This window comes from Myotis yumanensis, unplaced genomic scaffold (assembly GCF_028538775.1).
Source record: "Myotis yumanensis isolate MYYU_CA2020_CCGP unplaced genomic scaffold, mMyoYum1.0.hap1 SCAF_14, whole genome shotgun sequence".
In the NCBI taxonomy this organism is placed as follows: domain Eukaryota; kingdom Metazoa; phylum Chordata; class Mammalia; order Chiroptera; family Vespertilionidae; genus Myotis; species Myotis yumanensis.
The window spans coordinates 42,040,796-42,062,241 of NW_027223765.1; the positions used below are offsets into that span (position 1 = coordinate 42,040,796).

General features: G+C 40.5%; 1 protein-coding gene across 2 annotated transcripts in view; it reads left to right on the forward strand.

The window, feature by feature from the left end:
- CACNA2D3 (calcium voltage-gated channel auxiliary subunit alpha2delta 3) overlaps positions 1–21,446 on the forward strand; it is an 812,027-nt gene that overhangs the window by 750,400 nt on the left and 40,181 nt on the right. For both annotated transcript variants that reach the window (XM_070390783.1, XM_070390784.1), the window contains one exon: positions 7,952–8,063. In XM_070390783.1, the coding sequence (XP_070246884.1) occupies positions 7,952–8,063 (112 nt within the window). The remainder of the gene's footprint in view (positions 1–7,951; positions 8,064–21,446) is intronic.

Consider the following 21,446-nt stretch of genomic DNA (forward strand, 5'->3'; position numbering starts at 1 on the left):
TAGAGCAGTCCCCCCTTATCTGTAAGGGATATATTCTGAAACCCCCAATGGATGCCTGAAAGCATGGATAGTTCCAAACCCTATATATCCTGTGTTTTTCCTATACATACATAACTATGATAAAGTTTAATTCATAAATTAGGCACGTTGAGATATTAATAACAATAGCTAACAATAAGAGAGAATAATTATAACAATATACTATAATAAAAGTTATGTGAATGTGGTCTCTCTCCCTGATACCAAGATGGCTACTAAATGGCTGATGGGCTGTAGCGTATACAGCATGGACACACCTGACAAAGGGGTGATTCCTGTCTCAGGTGAGATGAAATGGAGCTGTGTGAGATTTTATCACACTGCTCAGAATGCTGAGCAAGTTAAAACTCACAAATTGTTTATTTCTGGAATTTTTCATTTAATATCTTCGGACTGTGGTTGACCGTGGGTAACTGAAATCACAGACAAGGGGGGACTACTGTGCTGCCACTATTGAGAAACTCTAGCGTAGACCAAGGGGTGAGGTGTAGCGTAGGGGGCGGCGGGCTTTGAACTCATGATGCTTACAGAAACGTGTGCAGGTTCCCTGTCTGAAATCTCACCTCCCCTCTCCCCTGCTTCCATGTGCACCAGTACCAACAGTGGGCAGCATTTCAGCTCTCTGCATCTGTTTCAGGAAGCTTTATAAAAAGGTCCTTAATAAATAATTCCAAGTTACCTCACTCCATTGTCACACCATGAGACCTTTCCCCACAAACTCTAGATAAAGTCCTTGTCCAATAATCACACTGTGGATGCATGTTGTGCTCATGTGTAGTGCTGTTCCGTTTGCAGAATGCTGGCACCAGGTTACCTTCAGACCCTTCAGCTTACCTGAGAGGTGGGGGCTGCTAGATCTGTCCCTGAGCCTTTCTGAGACACCCAAGTCAGACAGCTAAGAGAGAGTGGGCTCAGACCTCACCCAAGACCTGCCACCTCCGCCAGACAGTGGAGCGAGCCCCCCGGCCACCTTGGCTGCTGCTCATAAACTGTCTCATTCAGGCCTAAAGCCCTCTGCTGGGCATGGCTGTGACTTCCATTTTAGAGCTGAAGAAACCGAATCAAATGAGGGTGAATAAACTCCACTGTGGAGCTGCTATCAGATGGATATCTTTGTTAAATGTAATTCTTAGACTCAGTGTAAGGAGAGGAGGGTTCTGAGCACATAACTACATTGACTGACAAGGTCTCTTCATTTTGAACGTACCATTCCCTCCCTAGCTAAAGACCCTGAGCTGAGAGACGTACATCTTTGTTCCGCTAAAAATGGAATCCATAATTACACTGTTCATCTGCTTCGTTTCCTTAATGAGGGGACTGTGGAAGCGATTTCTGCTGAGTATCACAAAGGTATCATTTGGGCGAAGTTGCACAAAGAGAAGGGGCTTGCCGGCACCCGGTTATGAATGGGGGTGCCCCCGCAGAGACAAAGGGAGAGGAAAGCTTTTCAAATGGCAACTCTATTCATTCCCAATTGTCTGCATGTAATTACTGTGAACTCGAGTCGGTTATTCTCATCAGGGACATTTGTTGCTAAGGGGAAATCAAAGATATTCAATTGTGTGGGGGCTTCATTGTGCGCCAGTGATGGGTCATGGCGGCCTCGGCTATAGACGTCCAGTGTAAGTGGGGTGGGAGGGAGAGTGGTGTGATGGCAAAGAGTGTAGCAGACTCCGGGATGTGGCAGAGTGGGTATCTGGGCACCACCGCTCCCAGCAGTGTGGCTGGGGCAAGCGCCCGCTGTTGTCTGAGCTCCAAGTTCTTGGTCTGTAAACAGGAGAGCAGCAGTCCTTGCTCACTACATGATGGTGAGCGTCCCGTCCATGCACCGGGCCCAGCATGGTGTTCGGCATGTAGTGAGTGTTGGCACCTAATGAGTGTTGGCTGTGAAGGTGGCAGTGATTTGGCTGTTTAAGTAAATAATGATCAAGGTGAGCAGTCACTCTCTGTGGGATCAAGACAGGCTATGTTTGCTTTCTGAACCCCAGTTTTCCCTGCTGGAAAAAGAATCAGCCTGGCTTAGCACCATGGTCCTTGTATGCCTACAACCGTGTAAGATAAGGAGCTTAAATGCCTGAGAGTTAAAATAGTACTCACTAGGTTGCTGGAGGCCCGAGTTGTTGGTTTGCAATTTCATAGATAAGTAGTAAAGATTGGCAAATATGTGTGGTGTTTTCCAAAGTATTACAGACAAAGGTCTTCATAACAAACCACGTTAGAGTAAATGTGGCTGTGGTTCTATATGATAACGAGAGGCGCCATGCACAAAACCCGTGCACTCGGGTTGTCCCTCAGCCCGGCCTGCACCCTCTTGCAATCCGGAAGCCCTCGTGGGATGTCGGACTGATGGCTTAGGCCCGCTCCTGCGTTAAGCGTCTGCCCCCTGGTGGTCAGTGTGCGTCATAGCGACAGTCGTTCCGCCATTTGGTTGATTTGCATATTAGCCTTTTATTATATAGAACTAGAGGCCTGGTGCACGGATTCATGCACCAGTGGGGTTCCTCGGCCTGGCCTGCATCCTCTTGCAATCCGGGACTCCTCAGGGGGTGTCAGAGAGCCGGTTTTAGCCTGATCTCTGCAAGCCAGGCTGAGGGACCCCACCAGTGCACACATCCATGCACCAGGCCTCTAGTATGCATATAAGATCTTTGATTAATCTCTTCCTGCACTCCCTCCCCCCTTCCCTCTGAGATTCATCAGTCTGTTCCATGTTGCCATGCTTGTGGTTTCTGCTCCTGTGTTGAGCATCTGCCCCCTGGTGGTCAGTGCGCATCATAGCTACTGGCCGGTCAGCTGGTTGCTTAGGCTTTTATATAGAGAGATTCGTGTGTTTCCCAAAAGCACATCAAGTAGCCTCTGCCAATCCATAGCCATGTTGCAAATAGTCTCAACGGTTTATCCCCACATCAGTTTGGGTGCCCTACAGTTGTCAAAGGAACAAACATTTCATCCCCAGAAAGGACCAGAGCCAAATGAGTCTCGCCATTGAACTTGCTGGACTCACTCCATTGTAACTGGGCCCTGACAATTAGAATTAGAGATGGTGCAGTTATTGGGCATATTTAAATCACATGTGCTGCCTATCTCAGCCTGCCCCAAAGACCTTTCTCCCTTTTGTTCATTGGCCAAACTTCACAGAGCAGTTAAATATATACATGCTGGAGCCAGATTGCCAAGTTCAAAGTTTGGCTCTGCTACCTTCTGCCCTGGATCAATTTGGGCAGTTTTCTCAGTCCTCTCCTCTGTTCACTAATCTGCAAAACAGAGATAACAATTGCTTCTACCTCATAGTTGTTGTGTTGTTGGTTTTTTGTCTTGTCTTACTGTTAAATAAATTAATCCATGTAAAGCAGAACATCACCTGGCACATAGTAATTTCTCAATAAACTTAGCCATTACCATCAATAGGTCATTAGATGCCAACTGCATGCTTGTACCAACTCCACTTATCATCTGTACTATTGTTCACTTAATTTTATTTCATTTTATCGGACTCATTTTTTTTTTACATTTAGATAATGTGATTATTAAAATAGAAAGTCAGTATCACTTGCCATACAGAGAAAATAAGTGTGAAAATGAGAACCATGGAAATAAAAGAGGTGTCACCAAATTGTAGCCAGATACTCTGAGCTTTATGTTTGACCTTCCAGGTCAAACAAAAGAGAGAAGAGCAAATGAGAGAAAGATGATAAAAGCTCCTGAGCATCAAACAAAGAGGCCCTCCTGGCCAGACCAGAGGCATGGAAACAGAACGGGGAGGGAACGACCTCCCCACGGAGGGCCCCTCTGTGTGTGACTGTGGGGCGTGGGCCACCTAAACTCACCAGGCCTTCTACCTGGAGGCAGGCAATTTGCCACCGGGATTGAGATTCTCACATTTCTTTTGTCAGTTTTGCTCAGGAGAAGTATTCACTATTGAGGAAGCATACCATGGCAGTCTCTGTGAGCTGGCACAGGGGGACAGCGTCAGAGTCCTGGCCCCTGGGGACCATGACAGCTACCAGTGCTGTACCTTCAGTGGAGTCAGGACTCAGGGAGGCAGCCGCTGCTTGCCTTTTCTCACTGAAGGATTCAACAAAACAGCAGGCGCAGAAGTCACGTTGGCAGTAAGCATGGGCACTTAAATAGCATTCCCAGTGTGCCAGCCACTTTCCATTATTAATTCACTTGATCCTCGAACAAGCATGTGAGGTTGATACTGTTATACCCATGTTTCAGATGAGGACATGAAGGTGTAGAGAGTTTAAAAACTCATCTGAGATCATGAGCAGTGGCAGAATACACAAGCCCAGAATTTGTGTTCTTAGCTACTACGCAGTTAGCCCCAGGCCTGGCACATGGATGTAACACTCTGTACAGGCTAGCATTTCATAATAGTTGTGTGTGTGCCCATGCATGTATGTGAAGTGTGCATGTATGTCTCCCTGCTGAGAACTATAGTTCATGTATTCCTCAGAACGACCCTGCCAGTTAGCCTGGGCGTCTCCTCCGTATGTCAGTGACCAGTTCCTGCAAATCACATGCTCTGCATTTTAAAATGCTGCTTGTGGCTCTGGCCAGTATTGCTCAGTGGTTATAGTGTAGGCCCACGCACCAAAGGGGCATGGGTTTGATTCCCAGTGAAGGGCATGTACATGGGTTGCAGGTTTGATCCCCGACCAGGTTGGACACATGTGGAAGGCAGTCAATATATATATCTCTCCCACCCTCCCTTCCATTCTCTCTAAAAATCAATGGAAAAAAATATCCTCAGATGAGGATTAACAACCACAAAAAAGGCTGATTAGGAGTCTACTTCCTTTTGTTTCCAATAGGAAACAATTACAGTGCACAGCACTTCAGTCACAAACACCGAATTAATTTCCTCAGAATAATTAAAGCTCAGTGAAAAGCCTATGTTATAAAACACAATCACATCAGGATATAAATCCTTAGAGCAGGGCTTCCTGATCACCCAACAGTTACCTTATTGCTACCAAGCAGTTGTTCTGCATTCAGTAATCCTGTGATGGCTCACTTGTGGCAGAGCCTCCCAGATGACATTCCACAGAACATCTCCCCATGGCTCTGACTGCCAACCAATTTGTTGTGTTTTGAATATAACATGAGACTTTGTTCACACTTCATTTTCTTAAAATCCCACTGAGTTTTGCAATTGTAAATATAAATGATATATGAATATAGCATTTATTATAGATAATATATATTTATAAATATATGTTTATAATTTATATAAATATCACCCAAAAACATTATACAGAGTTTGGGTGCTGAAAACCTGTAGGCATTCTACTGGGAAAATGTTAAGGAGAAGACTTACAGTGAAGATGCCTGTACTACTGGCATCTCCATTTTACAGGTGAGAATACTGAGGATTAGCTGGAAGCGATGGAGTGGGATTTGTACTTCAAACTTCTCTGACTTCAGAGCCTTCAATTTTAACCACTATGCTATAGTATCTGTCATCCTCATATATAATTTAACTTTTCAATTACAGTTGACATACAATATTATATTAACTTCAGGTGTACAACCCATGATTAGACATTTATATAATTTACTAGTGGCCCAGTGCATGAATTCATGCACTGTGAAAGGAATTGTGCATCACCAGCCTGTGGTTGGCACGGGTGGGTCTCAGCCCATCCTCTGTGCCCCCGCCCGGCCGCTCTCGCTGTGGCCTCTGGTTTCCTCTCTGCCAGCAGCCCTGCTCCTGCTGCATCTGCTCCCACATGCTGATGGCACCAGCCCTGCTCGCACCTGCTGATGGCACGGAGTGAACGGGGCTGGCGCCAGCAGTGGGTGAGAGCGGAGCCGGTGCCGTCAACAGGTGTGAGCGGCGGCTGCTGCCCCGATCACCCCTCAGGAGCAGGGGGAAGTGGAGAAGCCCTCAGGGGTGATCGGGGCCATCAGCTGCCACTCGCACCTGCTGATGGCGCTGAGTGATTGGGAACGGGTGAAAGCGGGGCTGGCGCTGGCAGTGGATGCGAACAGGGCCATCACCGGCAGCAGGTGCAAGAGGCAGCTGTTGGCCCCAATCACCTCTCAGGACCAGGGGGAGATGGAGAAGCCCTGAGGGGCGATCGGAGCTGGCAGCCGCCACTTGTACCTGCTGACGACGCTGGGTGATTGGGGCTGGCGCCAGGTGCTGGCAGCAGGTGCAAGCGGTGGCTCTGGAACCCCACCTTGGTCTGGTGCCCCCTCTCACCTGCTCCTCCATCCCACTGTGGCCGATGCCCGCCATGTTCCGTACTCTGCCACCTGCCGCCGACACCCGCCATGTTCTGCGCGCACCCCCTGGTGGTCAGCACACATCATAGTGACCGGCTGTTCACTTGTTCAGTTGTTCTGCCATTCGGTCTATTTGCATATTAGGGTTTTATATATATAGGTGAAGTCATCACCCCGATAAACCTAGTACCCATTTGACACCATACATAGTTATTACAATATTATTGACTATATTCCCTATGCTGTATTCTACATCTCTTGATTATTCTGTAGCTATCACTTCCAAATTCCTTCACCATTTTTGCCACCCTCCCAAATCTCTTCCCCTCTCTGGCAAGTGTCAAAATGTTCTCTGTACCTAGGAGTCTGTTTCTGTTTTGCTTATTTGTTTATTTTGTTTTGTGGATTCCACCAAAGTGAAGTCATGTGGAATTTGTCTGACTTATTTCACTCAGCATGATACCCTCCAGGTCTATCCCTGTTGTTGCAGATGGCAGGATTTTATTCTTTTTTAAAAAAAAATATTTTATTGATTTTTTACAGAGAGGAAGGGAGAGGGATAGAGAGTTAGAAACATCGATGAGAGAGAAACATTGATCAACTGCCTCCTGCACACCTCCTACTGGGGATGTGCCCACAACCAAAGTACATGTCCTTGACCGGAATCGAACCTAGGACCCTTCAATCCGCAGGCCGACGCTCTATCCACTGAACCAAACCGGCCAGGGCCTTTTTTTATAGCTGAATCATATTCCATTGTATATATGCACCACTTCTTTATCCATTCATATATTGATGGACACTTCAGTTGCTTCCATATCTTGGCTGTTGTAAATTCTCTCATCCTTATTTTAATATCACAATGGCCCCACTCTAATGCTAGCATTGTATTGTTATTATTATTCACTGTTACTATTATAATTAACTGACACTTACCTAGCCTTCATGATGTTCCAGGTACTGCACTAAATACTCCACACATATTATTTATTTACTTCTCACATCAACCTCTGATAGAAACCTATATTATCCCCAACTCACATATTTTAAAAAATAAGACTTAGAGAGGTTTGGGCACTTGCCCACTGGACGTAACTTGCTTAGATAATTTAATCAACCACAAGGCCTTCACCAAGTGCCTACTATGTATTCATTTACGTACAGGGTTATTTAGTGCTGTATTACTGGACAAGGAACTTCATAATAGTAGGATTAGGCTCATGGCTTTGGTTCAAAGGCATTACGTATTTTACTAGTCCATATTTCAATTTTGTTTCTGTAATAAAACCATGCAATTGTATCATGACCTTTGTCTCACCCCAAATAATATGGTGTAACTTATATTTTAGACCTTTATTTAGATATGAATATGCATTTGTTGCTAAGTTCAAGTAAGGCTGAGTTCAGTTGACTGATGTTGTCCCAGAAAGTAGAATTCTTATGATGCATAAATGATAGCTGATGAGGCCAACGCAACTGCTCGGAGAATTATAGCTTATAGAGTTGCTTGGCAGATGAAATCACTGGACTAATTAGAAAATAATGCATTAGGCTGTGCCTAGAAAACAAGCAAAGTAGTGGGAGCAGAGCTGCATTCTGAGTTCCTATGGGATGCCAGTCACAATAAAGCCTGTGCCTTGTGTTCCTTATCTTTTCCTTTTTTTCCTTATCTCTACAGCCCAGAAATTGAAACAGACCCTGGAGCCTTGTGATACTGAGTACCCAGCATTTGTCTCTGAGCGCACCATCAAGGAGACCTCAGGGAACATTGCTTGTGAAGACTGCTCCAAGTAAGCCCCCGCCACCTCTACTCAGTGAGAACTTCCCCAGATGGGCTGATGCGAGGGGCATGCCAGGATTCCCCAGAGAGAGAGGGAAACATGGCTGCCCTCTTGTGTGAGGAAGTATTTCTATCAGCTTGGGAGAAACGTCGCTTGGTTTTAGTAGGAAGGTCGCTGAGAGTTTGGAAAGCATTCAGAATGCATCCTGGAATATGGGAGGTTTCAGTTCTCTTTGTTGATGGTTGGAAGAAGTCCTCATTGGTGTTTCCCCAATTGACAGTTGGCAATTTCGGCTACCTGTTCCAGGTCTCTTTACCGAAAGCACCGAATCTTCAGATTCACTGAAGTCTGATGGTTTACTATGGGTTTCCCTGATTACTAATACGGGTGGGCCTGTTTTTGAAACAGTTTTATTGGTCATTTGGGGGTTCTTTACCTCTTCATTCCTGTATTTCTACTGGAAGTTCTCTGTTGAGTGGTGAATCTATTCATACTGATTTGGGTTTTCTTTCTATGTTTTGGACACTTTTGTTTTTTGGGTTTTTTTTTTTTTTTGCAGTTATATGGTTTGTATATGTGTCTTCCTATTCCTGGGTCCGGCTCTTCACATTTATGGATGCCCTTAGATGAGCAGAAATTTTCTTTCACTTTTATTTTAGTCTAATTTATTTTTTCTTCTATGATTTGTCTATCTTGTACCTTGTTTCAAAAATTAGTCTCTGCCCTAATATTATAATACTATTCCCATTTATTTTTACTCTGCATGCTTTAAAGGGCTACCTTTCACATTTAGGACTTTAATCCCCCCTAGGGAGAGAGGAGAGAGAGAGGTGTAGGAGCATGAGGTAGAGTCTAGTTTGGTCTTTTCTATGTACTTAGGTTTATAACCACCACTTTATATTAAATAGTCTTTATTTTCCAATAGATTATGATACCTGTGCCATGGGCTGAGTTCCCATCTATATGTAGATCTGGTCCAGGTTTTATGGTTTGTCAATACCTTTGTCAGCACCCTGTTTCTTTAATTATTATGGCTTTATAATATGACTTGTTATTTAGAACAAATATCATTTCATTATGCTTCCCTCTTTACTCTCACATTAATTTTGGAACCAGCTCATTAATTTCCATGACTTATGTTAGGGTTTCAATTAATTTTGCTATGTTATATATAAATTTGAAGATAATTGCTATCTTTTATATTGGACCTTCCTTTCCCCTTATAAACTAAATATATCTACTTATTTATATGTATCTTTCTATGCCTTTCAATACAGTTTTATAATTTTATGTTAGATTTATACTTAGAGAGTTTATAGTTTTTCTTGCTAACATAAATAGTACATATTTGAAACTACATTTTCTAATTGATAATTGCTAGCATATGAGAATATCACTGATTTCTGCACATTGAGTATCTTATATCCCACAAATTACTAGGTATTGTTTAAGATCTGACAGTTTGTGTATAGATTTTCTTGGGCTCTCTGCATAGACAGTAATATCACTTGTGAAAATTTTTCTTTCTAATCATTATACTTAATTATTTGTTTTATTACACCAGAATTCTGATAAATAGAAGCAATGAGAGTAGGTGACCATGTCTTATTCCTAATTTAAAGGAATTGCTCCTAATAATCCATATTAAGTATAATGTTTGCTATAGGGTTTTTAAAGTTGTAGTAAAATATAAATAACATAAAATTTACCATCATAACTATTTTTAAGTGTAAAATTCAAGTGCATTAAGTAACTCACAATGTTGTGCACCCACAACTGTTATCCATTTCAAATTGCTGTAGGTTTTTGGTAGTTAACCACTTATTAAGTTTAAAAAAGACCTCTTCAAGAGTGTTTGGTGCTGCTGGTGTTATTACTTGAAACTTGAATGGATGTTGAATTTTATTTTAAAAAAATTCTACATACATTACTAAAATAATTTTAATTTTTAATATATTGAGTTATAGGGATATAATTAAAATTGTTTTCAATCATGACACATATATACCGTAAATATCTTTAATAGTAGATGGGTTGTCGAATGTGAAAATATACTTGCTTTCCCATGATGGACTTGCATTGTGAAGGTTACAAAAAACAACACCATATTTCAAGATTCATCTGCTCATATTAGATGGTGAGCTATTGCATCTATGCTCAAAAAGGAGTGCGGGCTACACTTTTCCTTTCTCATACTGTCATTTGGCTTTGCTCTTACCTTCATTTTATCATCACAAAATTACTTGGAGAATATTCCCTCTCGAATATCTTAACATTTTGTATAAGACCAAGTTATCATTTTCTGGTAGGTTTGGTAAAACTCATAAAACTATCAGTGACTGATGGGTTTTTGTTTGTTCATCTGTTTTTGTGTGAGTACATTTTCAACTACTGAATTCGTTTCTTTAGTGGTTAGCTATCTCTCTGGAATTTCTGTTTCTTTTTGAAATGACTTTGGTGATTATATTTCTTAGAAAATTGCCTATTTCTTCTCAGTTTTCAAGATTAGTGCATGCATTTGTTCATAGTGTTATCGTTTGATTAAAAATGCTATCTTATTGCTGATTTTGCCCCCTTTTAAATCAGTCTCTTTCTCTCTACCTCCTTCTCTTTCTTCTCTCTCCCCTTTCCCACTTTTCCCTTCTTCTTCTTCTTCTCCTCCTCCTCCTTTCTCTCTCTCTCTCAAGTCCCCCCCCCATGTTTCATGTTTGTTTTGTTTATCTTTTCAAAGAACAATCATTTAGATTATTTGATTATTTCTGTTGTTTCTCTGAATTTTTATTTTATTTATTTTGCTTCTTATCTGTATTATTAATTATTACCTTTCTTCTGTGTTTTGGGAGTTTACTCTGTTGTTGTTTTTTCTTCTAACATTTTGTGTTTGTTGCCTAACTTTATCAGCTTCATCCAAATATATATAATTTCTTTCTGCATTCCAGTTTATCTCCATAAATTTAATAAAAGGCTTTCATTATTATTTAACTCTAGCAATGTTATAATTTTCACTATTTTTAATCTATAAATTTTTAAATAGTTTTAAGATTTTCTAATATGTTGGATTTGAGACTAATTAAATGGCATTGTGATCTGTATAACATGTTTTTTAGTATGTGTGGAGACTTGCTTTGTATTCTAGTACTTATCCATGTATTTTTGAAAGCAAGTTTCATTCTCTAATAGCTGGATACAGGGATTAATATATTAACAAGTAACTATTGGCTTAAATGTCTTACTTTGTTTCAAAGTTTTTTGAAGGCTATTTTATTTTATATTTTAATTGTTTTCGATTGGAGTTTACATTCAGTATTTAGGGAGTGTCTGTTTTAGATGGCAATTAATCTCTTATCAGACTTAGGAATTTTTCATCTCATTTGTGTCATTCAATTCATTTTGCTTTCTATATTTTGAAGCAATGTTACCATGGACATCTCTGTTCAGAATTGGTACAGCTTTCTAATAAATCATTCCTTTTATCATTATGTAAAACCTTCTGTATGAAAGTGCTTTATGCTTCAATGTCTATTTTGTTTGCTAATAGCATAGGCATAGTAGTTTTTCTTTTGGTAACATTTCCTAGGCATATTTCCCACCCTCTTCCCTCAATTTTCAAGTATTTTTTTTTATCATTTTGCATTAGGATTTGTCTTATAAATAGAACATAGCTGGATTTGAAATACCTGTCTATTGTTGGTAGGTTTAAGACTGGATTTATTTCCATTTTATATGCTTTCTATTCTTCATTCTTTATCTTTGCCCTCCTCCTCCTCCTCCTCTTTCTTCTTCTTCCAATAGAATGTTTACCAATTTGTTTACTCACCATTGCTTTTTTTTTTTTTTTGCTATTGATTTTTTGTTTTACAGTATTTTGGAAGTTTTTCCAGAAATGTTCTGGGAGTGATAAATTCTCTCATTCTTTGTCTAAAACACCTTATTTCATAGGTACTCTGCAGAGATAATTTAACTTCATACTATCTAAATTGAAATTTTTAAAGATACCATTCCCTTGTCTTCTGACTTTTAGTTTTGCACCTTTATAAATAGGCTAGTTTTCCCCTCTCTGATGGCTTTTAAAGCATTACTCTCCCATTAATGTCCTGAAGTTTCACTGAAGTATGTCTAGATATAAATTCATTTCTGTTTTTTATGTACTTTATCCTGGATAATGTCCTTCAACTTATATTAGAGTTCATTAATTTCCTTTTGACTGTGTCTAGTCTGCTGCTTAGAGAATGCATTGAGTTTTTAATATAGATGTCTTTCCTTTTATTCTAGAGGGTTTATTTGCTTCTTTTAAAAATCTGTGTATTCTTTTATAAAGAGTCTTATTATTAAATTTCCTATACTTAATTATAAAGAACTTTTAAGGTTATTTTAGCATTTAAACTTTTAGGGCACCAGTCTCTTGTTGCTTGTGTCTGCTTTCTTTAATGGCAGATTTTTGCCCATGTGTTTTGTGATTTTTGACTGTAAACTGATCTTTACTATTAATTATTATTTTTGTGGGAATAGACTAGAGCTTGAGTTTCTCTTCATGAGAGGTTTATATCTGGGCTTCAATCATGTATCCTATTGGTATTGACTGCGCCTGGGAATAATTGTTATGTAAGCTTTTGTATTTAGGAGTTTGTGCATCATATAATTACAGTAAATATTTTTCCTAGGCAGCATGTACTTTAGGCATAACGTTTGATTTCTCATGCTGATATCAGAGCCCCAGACAACACCACTTAGCTATAAATGTACAAGTTGGCTTTTAGTATCTTCTCTTGTGAGTATTTTTTTTTTTTTGTATTTAAACATGCACTTTTAGTTTTACTATTTCATCCAACATGTCTAAGTGTTTAGAGCAGAATGGCTTCCACACTTGCCAAACCACCATGTCATGGTTTACTTCTGACTGAGGACTTCCGAGAGCCCCCACAGCAAGCACGGAGGTGTGTTCTTTAGTGCGGGAGCGGTGGGATCAGAGTGTGAATCCAACACTAGCCTTGATGACTGTGTGACCTCCAGCAAGAATCTAAATGCTCTGAATCTCAGCTTCTCCTGGGAAACTTGGGCCATAATAATAGTGAGCATAGCATGGGCTTGTTGTAAGAAGGATATCATATCCCCAGTCATCATAGCTACAAACTCCATCAGGTGGCCAGTATCTCTTAGTGAATGATAGGCAATCATATTTAGTGGAACATTAGGTTTCTTATTTCCATTCTAAATGAGAAAACAAATAGAACCAAGATAGATAACTATTAGGGCCAGTCACATGTTTCCTTGTAATTGGTAACAGACATGGGTGCAGTTTAATTAAAAGAAGTGACCTAATGATTTCAAACTGATGAGAAGACTACCTGTCATTCAGTGGGAGGTTGCTGCATTCTTGCTGTGGCCAGAAACCTCTGGAGCCTTGGGCAATGCAAGGATGACCACGATAGAAAGGTGATGTTGAAGGTGTTTGCACCACCATGACCAGCCTGTCTCAGACCTTGAATTCCATGCTGGCTTGAAGACTCCCAGGAGGCTGGGGAGTTGAGTGAGGCCTTCTACCGCGTGCTGCTGGCCCCAGGAAAAAGACACTGCAGTCTTTGAAGGATTGTCCTTTCCAAGCTTTATCTCAAGACCACCACCCAGCAGCTCAGTCAGACACTACAGAAGCAAAACAATAAAGGCTCAGGGGTCTGAGTGGGGAGAAGAGAAGGGACTATGCTTTCCCTTTTTAAATAAGCTCTTTATTGACGTTTAGCACATACAGAAAAGTGTACCAACCATATTTTTGCAGCTTGATGAACGTTCACAAGGTGGACATGTTATATAACTTACACTCACTCAGGTTAAGAACTGAAAGAACTGCCCTAACTGGTTTGGCTCAGTGGATAGAGTGCCGGCCTGCGGACTCAGGGGTCCCAGGTTTGATTCCGGTCAAGGGCATGTACATTGTTTGCGGACATATATCCAGTGGGGAGTGTGCAGGAGGCAGCTGATCGATGTTTCTCTCTCATCGATGTTTCTAACTCTCTATTCCTCTCCCTTCCTCTCTGTAAAGAATCAATAAAATATATTTTTTTTTAAAAAGAACTGAAAGAACAGTTAAGCCCCCCGGAAGCCTCCCACCTGCCCCTTTCTAGGTACAGGCCCATCTGCCATAAGATAACCACTCTCTTGATTTCTTACATCACAGTTGGTTTTTACCTGTTTCTAATGTCAACTTGTGAGATGGCAATTTAGTTAATAAGATATGAGAGCTGATATATGATTGACTGAGGGAGGTTTCTAAGGCTTCACTTGGAAAACAAGAAAAGGGTCTTAGGAAAAAAAATATACTTTAGGACTTCCGTGAACATTACTGGTTTTTTAAATGATTTTTTTATTTTTCATTTACAGTTGACATACAATATTATATTAGCTTCAGGTGTATGACATATAATTAGACAGATAGCTTACAGAGTGATCACCTCAATAAGTTTAACACCCACCTGGCACTACATATAGTTATTACAACATCATTGACTATATTCAATGCTATACTTTACATCCCCTTGACTATTTTGTAACTATCAGTTTGTATTTCTTAATCCCTTCCCCTTTTTCACCCATCCTCCAATTCCCTCCCATCTGGCAACCATCAAAATGTTCTCTGTGTCTATGAGCTTGATTCTGTTTTATTTATTTTGTGTTAGAGATTCTATATATAAGTGAAACATATGGTATTTGTCTTTGTCTGTCTGACTTATTTCACTTAGCAAGGATCCACCCATGTTGTTGCCGATGGAAAGATTTTTTTTATGGCTGAGTAATATTCCATTGTATATATGCACAAATTCATCTTTTGATGGACACTCAGGTTGCTTCCACATCTTGGCTATTGTAAATAATGCTGCAATGAACATGTGGATTCATATATCTGTTTGAATTAGTGTTTTGGGTTTAATAAAATAAATGCCCAGAAGTGGTATTACTGGGTCCTCTTATATCTTGTTATAGCTTTTGTGTTAAAGTCTATTTTGGCCAATAATAAGTATTGCTACCCTAGCTTATTTTTTTTTGTTTCATTTTCATGAATTATCTATTTTGTCACTTTACTTTCAGTCTGTGTATGTCTTTCTATCTACAGTGAGTCTCTTATAGACATCATATGTAAGGGTTTTGTTTTTTTATCCATTCAACCACCCTATGTCTTTTGATGGAGCATTAAAACCATTTACATTTAAAGCAGTTATTGATAGATACATAGTTATTCCTGTTTTATTCACATATTTTTTTAAATTTTCATTAGTTGATTTTAGAGAGAGGAGGGGAGAGAGAAAGAGAGAGAAAATTGATTTGTTGTTCCATTAACCCATGCATACATTCGTTTCTTCCTGTATGTGTCCTGACCAGAGATTAAACCCACAACCTTGGTGTATCTGGACACTGCTCCAACTGACTGAGCTATCTGGCCAGGGCAATTATCTATTTATTTTTTATCTTTTTTCTTCTTTTTTCTTAAAGAAGTCCCTTTAACATTTCTCATAATGCTGGTTTGGTGGTGATGAAATCCTTTAGCTTTTTGATGTCTGGAAGCTCTTTATCTGACCTTCAATTCTGAATGATAGCTTTGCTTTTTATCACTTTGAGTATTTCTGGCCAATCCCTCTGGCCTGGAAAGCTTATACTGAGAAATCAGCTGATAGTCTTATGGGCACTCCCTTGTAGGTAACTAACTGCTTTATTCTTGCTGTTTTTAAGATTCTCTGTCTTTAGCCCTTCGCATTTTAACTATGTCTTAGTGTGGGCCTTTTTGGGTTCATCTTGTTTGGGACTCTGTGCTTCCTGGATTTGTATGGCTATATTCTTCATCAGGTTAGGGAAGTTTTCCATCATTATTTCTTTAAAAAGTTTTTCATTTCTTGCTCTCTTTTTTCCCTTTCTGGTACCCCTATGATGTGAATGTTGTTATATTTGAAGTTGCCCCATAGACCCCTTAAACCAGTGATGGCGAACCTTTTGAGCTCGGCATGTCAGCATTTTGAAAAAACCTAACTTAACTCTGGTGCCGTGTCACATGTAGACATTTTTTGATATTTGCAACCATAGTAAAACAAAGACTTATATTTTTGATATTTATTTTATATATTTAAATGCCATTTAACAAAGAAAAATCAACCAAAAAAATGAGTTCGCGTGTTACCTCTGACACGTGTGTCATAGGTTCGCCATCACTGCCTTAAATTATTCTCATTTTTTTGTATTCTTTTTTCTTTTTACTGTTCTGACTGGATGTTTTCTGCTACCTTGTTTTCCGAGTGCTGATTTGATTCTCTGCTTTATCTAATCAATTGTTGATTCCCTATAATGTATTCTTCATTGTAATTATTATATTCTATATTTTTAACTGGTTCTTTTTTATGTTTTACATGCTCATTTTTATGTTTCCTGTCTCTCTTGAGGTTCTCACTCAGTTCACTGAGCATTCTTATAACCAGTGTTTTGAACTCTGCATCTGGTAGATTGTCTCCATGGTGTTTAGTTCTTTTTCTGGAGTTTTATTCTGTTCTTTTATTTAGGAAATGTTTCTTTGTTTCCTCATTTTAACTGCCTCCTTGAGTTTGTTTCTATGTATTAAATAGAGCTGCTACATCTCCTGCTCTTGTTAAAGTGGCCTTATGTAGTAGGTGTTCTGTGGGACCCAGTGATACAGTCTCCCTGGTCACCTGAGCCGGGTACTCAGGTGTGTCTCTTGTATGAGTTGTCTGTGCCTTCCTATTGTAAGAGCCTTGATTTCTCTTGGTACATCAATGGGAAGGACTGACCCTCAGACTGATTGGGTGTAAAGATTGCTGTGACTATAGTGGAGAAGCTGTTGAATAGAGACTCACTCTGTGGAGCAGGATTCACTTTAGTGGGGCTCTGTACCAACTAAGCCTGCCGTTTGGGTGTGTCGTTTGTGGAGGTGGTTGGGTGGTGCTCTGGTGTGGTCTGTAGCTGACCACTGGATATATTGGTTCTGGGGCCTCTTGGGAGGAGCACTGGTGCAGGGTAAGGTCAGCCACTGCCTGTGCCCCTCCTGGAGCCACTTTGAGCTTCAAAGTGACCTGCAGATTCTTCTACTTGTGCTGGGTTTGGGGCTGCTTAGCAAGAGGTACAGGGCACCCCAAGGCAAGATGCTGCTTGTTTGGGGTTTGTGAGCCTTCGAGAGAGTTTAGGAAATTCTGAAGCATGAGCCAAGACAGGCCATTTGTATGGCAAAGGTACAGGCAGTGGCTTGGGTTGGCCTGCAAGTTGGGTCGGGGAGGGCTTCAGGGAATCAATAGGGTAGGGTGAATGGTGTTAGCCAGGTTGATAGAAACTCAGATATGGTGTACAGCTGTGCAGGCTGGGTGGAGAGAGGGCTCAGCAAATGAGCAATGGCACCTGTCTGCACTTCTGTCTAGGAGAAAGCTGCCTCTCCAGTCCTTTCCCTGATGTCAGACAATTCAGTTTCTCCTAGTTGTCCCTGGCACCTTTAGACCTGCTGCCCCAGTGCTGCAACTCAGAGCAAGTGAGTCCAAGTAAGTTTGTCACCAGCCCTTTAAAAGGAATGCTTTTGACTCCAGCAGGTCTACATCTCAGTCACAGTCCCCACTGGTTTTCACAGCCTGAAATTATGGAGACTTCTCTTCCCAGCACTGGACCCCTAGGCTGGAGGACCTGGTGTGGGGCTGGGACCCGGAGCTCCTTAGGGGGGACCTCTAGAGCTGAGCTATCCCTCCTGATTTTTTAAAAATTGTTTGTTTGTTTTTTTTATTTCAGAGAGAAGGAAGAGGGAGACAGAGATAGAAACATCAATGATGAGAGAGAATCATTGATCGGCTGCCTCCTGCACACCCCATACAGGGGATCGAGCTCCCAACCCAGGCATATGTCCTGACTGAGAATTTAACCTTTACTTCCTGGTTCTTAGCTCAGTGCTTAACCACTAAACCACTGCTGTCAGGCTCCCTTTTGATTTTTAATCACCATACGTGGGTTTGGGACCAGCTTGTTCCATATCTCTGCCCTTCCTACCTATCTTAATATGGTTTCTTCTGTATATTCTTAGTTATAGGATTTTTGTTCAGCTAGACTTCAGGTGATTTTCAATGATGCTTGTTCAGTAGTTTAGTTGTAAGTTTGTTGTGGTCTTGAGAGGAGGAAAGCACAGTATTTACCTACTCCAACATCTTGATTGGAAGCCTTCAGTGAATATTTCTCAATTGCCTGTTCTATACTAGACACTACGATAGAACACATAGTCTCTGTGGAGGCTTGAGAAGGATGGAGCCCTGTGCTTCTTGTCTTTTGCATATCCCTTTCTGTTTTTCTTTGCTCCATTTTATGAAATAAATTTATTAGAAAATATATCTGAGCATTTGGCAAAGTATTTATGAAGATAACATTTTGCATTTTGTGTGATCTTTGTATTCTTAGAATACAATATGGTAAGGAGAAAAAATACTGACTTTGTCATCTCTCTCTTCTCAATGGCCAGTTGATTTTTCAATTTAACAGCCATTATGTTTGATAGAAACCAAAAATCCAAATTTGCATCCTTTACATCTGAATCTGGTAGAAATTTATCAACCATTGCAGAACTAGTTCTCTAAGACAATTACTAATTTCTGACTAACTTTGTAGGTAACTTCAGGCCAGGGGCAGTGACATTCAAAAATAACCCAGTTCTACAGCATTTGGCTAGGAGTGAGTTGGAAACTGAGTTTGGTGAAAATTATAGTATTTTAGAAATTACGCACTAAGATCTCTTTCAAAGAAAAACATCTCGCCTCCCGCAATGGAACATACAAAGCGATGGCCATTACAAACCATCCTCAAGGCAGCGATTACTTTCCTCCACAAGCGATGGCCAACCAGAGAGCAACCATCCCAAAGAACCGCTTCCCACGGGAACAGTCTCTGTGCTCTTGGACCGCCCTTAACAGTCTTCCCATCTCCTAGAGGAGTCCGATGACCTGGGTGCCTGAACACCTGGCTGGAATTCAGGAAACCGTGTCATGCGGTTCTAGCGTACAGTCAAAGTCTTCTTGGTCTCCAATGATCTTTGAAGACTAGCTGCTCCCAACTCCATTTCTGTGTCCTATTCCCAGAATTCCTTGATGGTTTTCTGTGGAAAATACATCAAGAGGTGACTCAGGGGCTCTAAATAGAAACCTTAAAATTGGCAACTCCAAAAGTGGACATTTATCTGTCTATATTATGGAAAGATATAACAGAGGGACAGTATGCAATGTTTAAAAAAGGATTTTCAAAAATATAGGGTTCATTAAGAATGCAGGAGCCTAAAAGAAAATAAGAATTTACATAAGAATGTCATTAGGGTTGGTGGCTTGGCTGCTTTAACCAATCATTTTCGTCATTCAATATCCCACTGATTATTAAATTAATCTGTTATTCAAACAGCAATCGAAAACAACTCAGCCCATATTTTCTGGGCATTTGTGACTGTCAACAAGTTACCAAAACTGGATATCTAAAAAGAATGTAATTTAATGTTTTACTATTTTCCAATACATTACTTTTCTTCTTGATACCCCTTCAACCTCGGCTGAGAAAAGGGGCTACAAATGTTTCTTTGGAATGAAAATCAATTGCTGAGTTACATACTTATAGCCAATTAAGAAAAAAAAATTTTAACCAATCAATCAAACGTGTAACATATGCAATGCCAGAGCTTTAAAAATCTTGTCACATTGCAATGCTGACAAGATATTCATTTCTAAGACAAATCCGTGGGTTTTTTAGTGTGTCTCTCTTTTTGGTAGTATCACTCATCACTCCTCATATGAATTACGTTGCCATCAGTTTCACTTTGGGATCTGAACACAAGTTTTGCTCATCTTTCTGAAAGCCCCCAAAGCAGTGGCTCCACTTCTCTTCTCTCATCACTTCTCCCCATGCGCCTTTCATTTGCCCGCTAAGCGGAGAGAAAGTAATTGGTCTCAAAGCTGTGTTGACATATTTCGTGGGCTCCAGTTCAGAGCACCATAGTTTAGGGATCCCATTTTCCTACAAACTACTCCAGTTTCCTGTTGAGGTGTCCCGCTGGGTGGGCCACTTACCACAAGTCTTCAGACTGTTCCCTGCAATGCCCTGCAGGTGTTCTTATCAAGGGGGCCTCCTGGAAAGGACCTGGAGAATGGATCCACTGAGCAGTGGGGACACGGTGTCTCCCTTGAGTAAAGGCTGAGAGGGTGGGCTCTGGATGACCACACTTAACAGTGCAAAGATTTTTTTTTTTAAATCCTCACCTGAGGATATTTTTCCTTTGATTTTTTTAGGGAGAGTGGAAGAGAGAGGGAAAGACAGAGAGAAAGAGAGAAATATTGATGTGAGAGAAACACACCCATTGGTTGCCTCGCGCATGTGCTCTGACCAGGGCCCAAGCCAGGGAGGAGCCTGCAACCAAGGTACATGCCCTTGACCAGAATCAAACCTGGGACCCTTCAGTCCACAGCCTGACGCTCTCTCCACTGAGCCAAACTGGCTAGGGTGACAGTGCAAAGATTTTAACCAGCTATTCCAACATTTTGGGTTTGAGTTTGCTCATCCCTGCAAGGGGCATAATACCTGTCTCATAAGATCTATATGTGGGTTAAAAAAAAAAAAAGTATAATCCTCATACTTAGCGCAGTGCCCAGTACAGAGTAAATGCTTGAGAAATGGGAGTTATTTTTATAGAGCACAATTCCATCTATGTTGACTGGGATGTAGGAAAACCACAGGACTCCATTCAGTCCTCTCTCCAAGATTTCTTAGCCTGGAAGGTAAAATTAATGGGTTCAATCAGGAAAAGTAGTTGGTGAGGTTTTTTGCTCCAAGGAAACTGTCCTAGATAAAGTAGAACTTGTATTTTTATCACTTCATGGATCTACTTGAGCTCTTGGTTCATAAAAAAAAAAATTGGAATTCTAAATTAGGGACCACATTCAACAGTGATCAGATACTTCATTACGCAAATTACATACAGAGTTTGCCAGTGGGTGTACATTCATGTCATGAATAATATAATTTGTAGGCGTTAAAATGTAACAGTTTTTAACCACTTAATTTGCAAGTACACGCTAATTTGTTGAAATATTTTTGTATCTCCTGCTCCATAGATTCTTGCCAAACTACTGTACTCAATCTTGTTTCAAACATGTAAATAAATATGATTCAATTTCCCATGAAATAATCATTGGCCCTTTCAAATGGGCTTAGTTCACTTTTAAATAACTAGACTTTCCACTTGGATAAGATTAACACCATGGTTCAAATTCTTCCTTTTGGAGATCGAGGGCTGTGCATTTATTTTCTTTCTTTTTTTAAAAAAAATTCTTTATTGATTAAGTTATTACATATATGTCCTTATCCCCACATTACCTCCTATCTCCCCCCCCCGCCCCC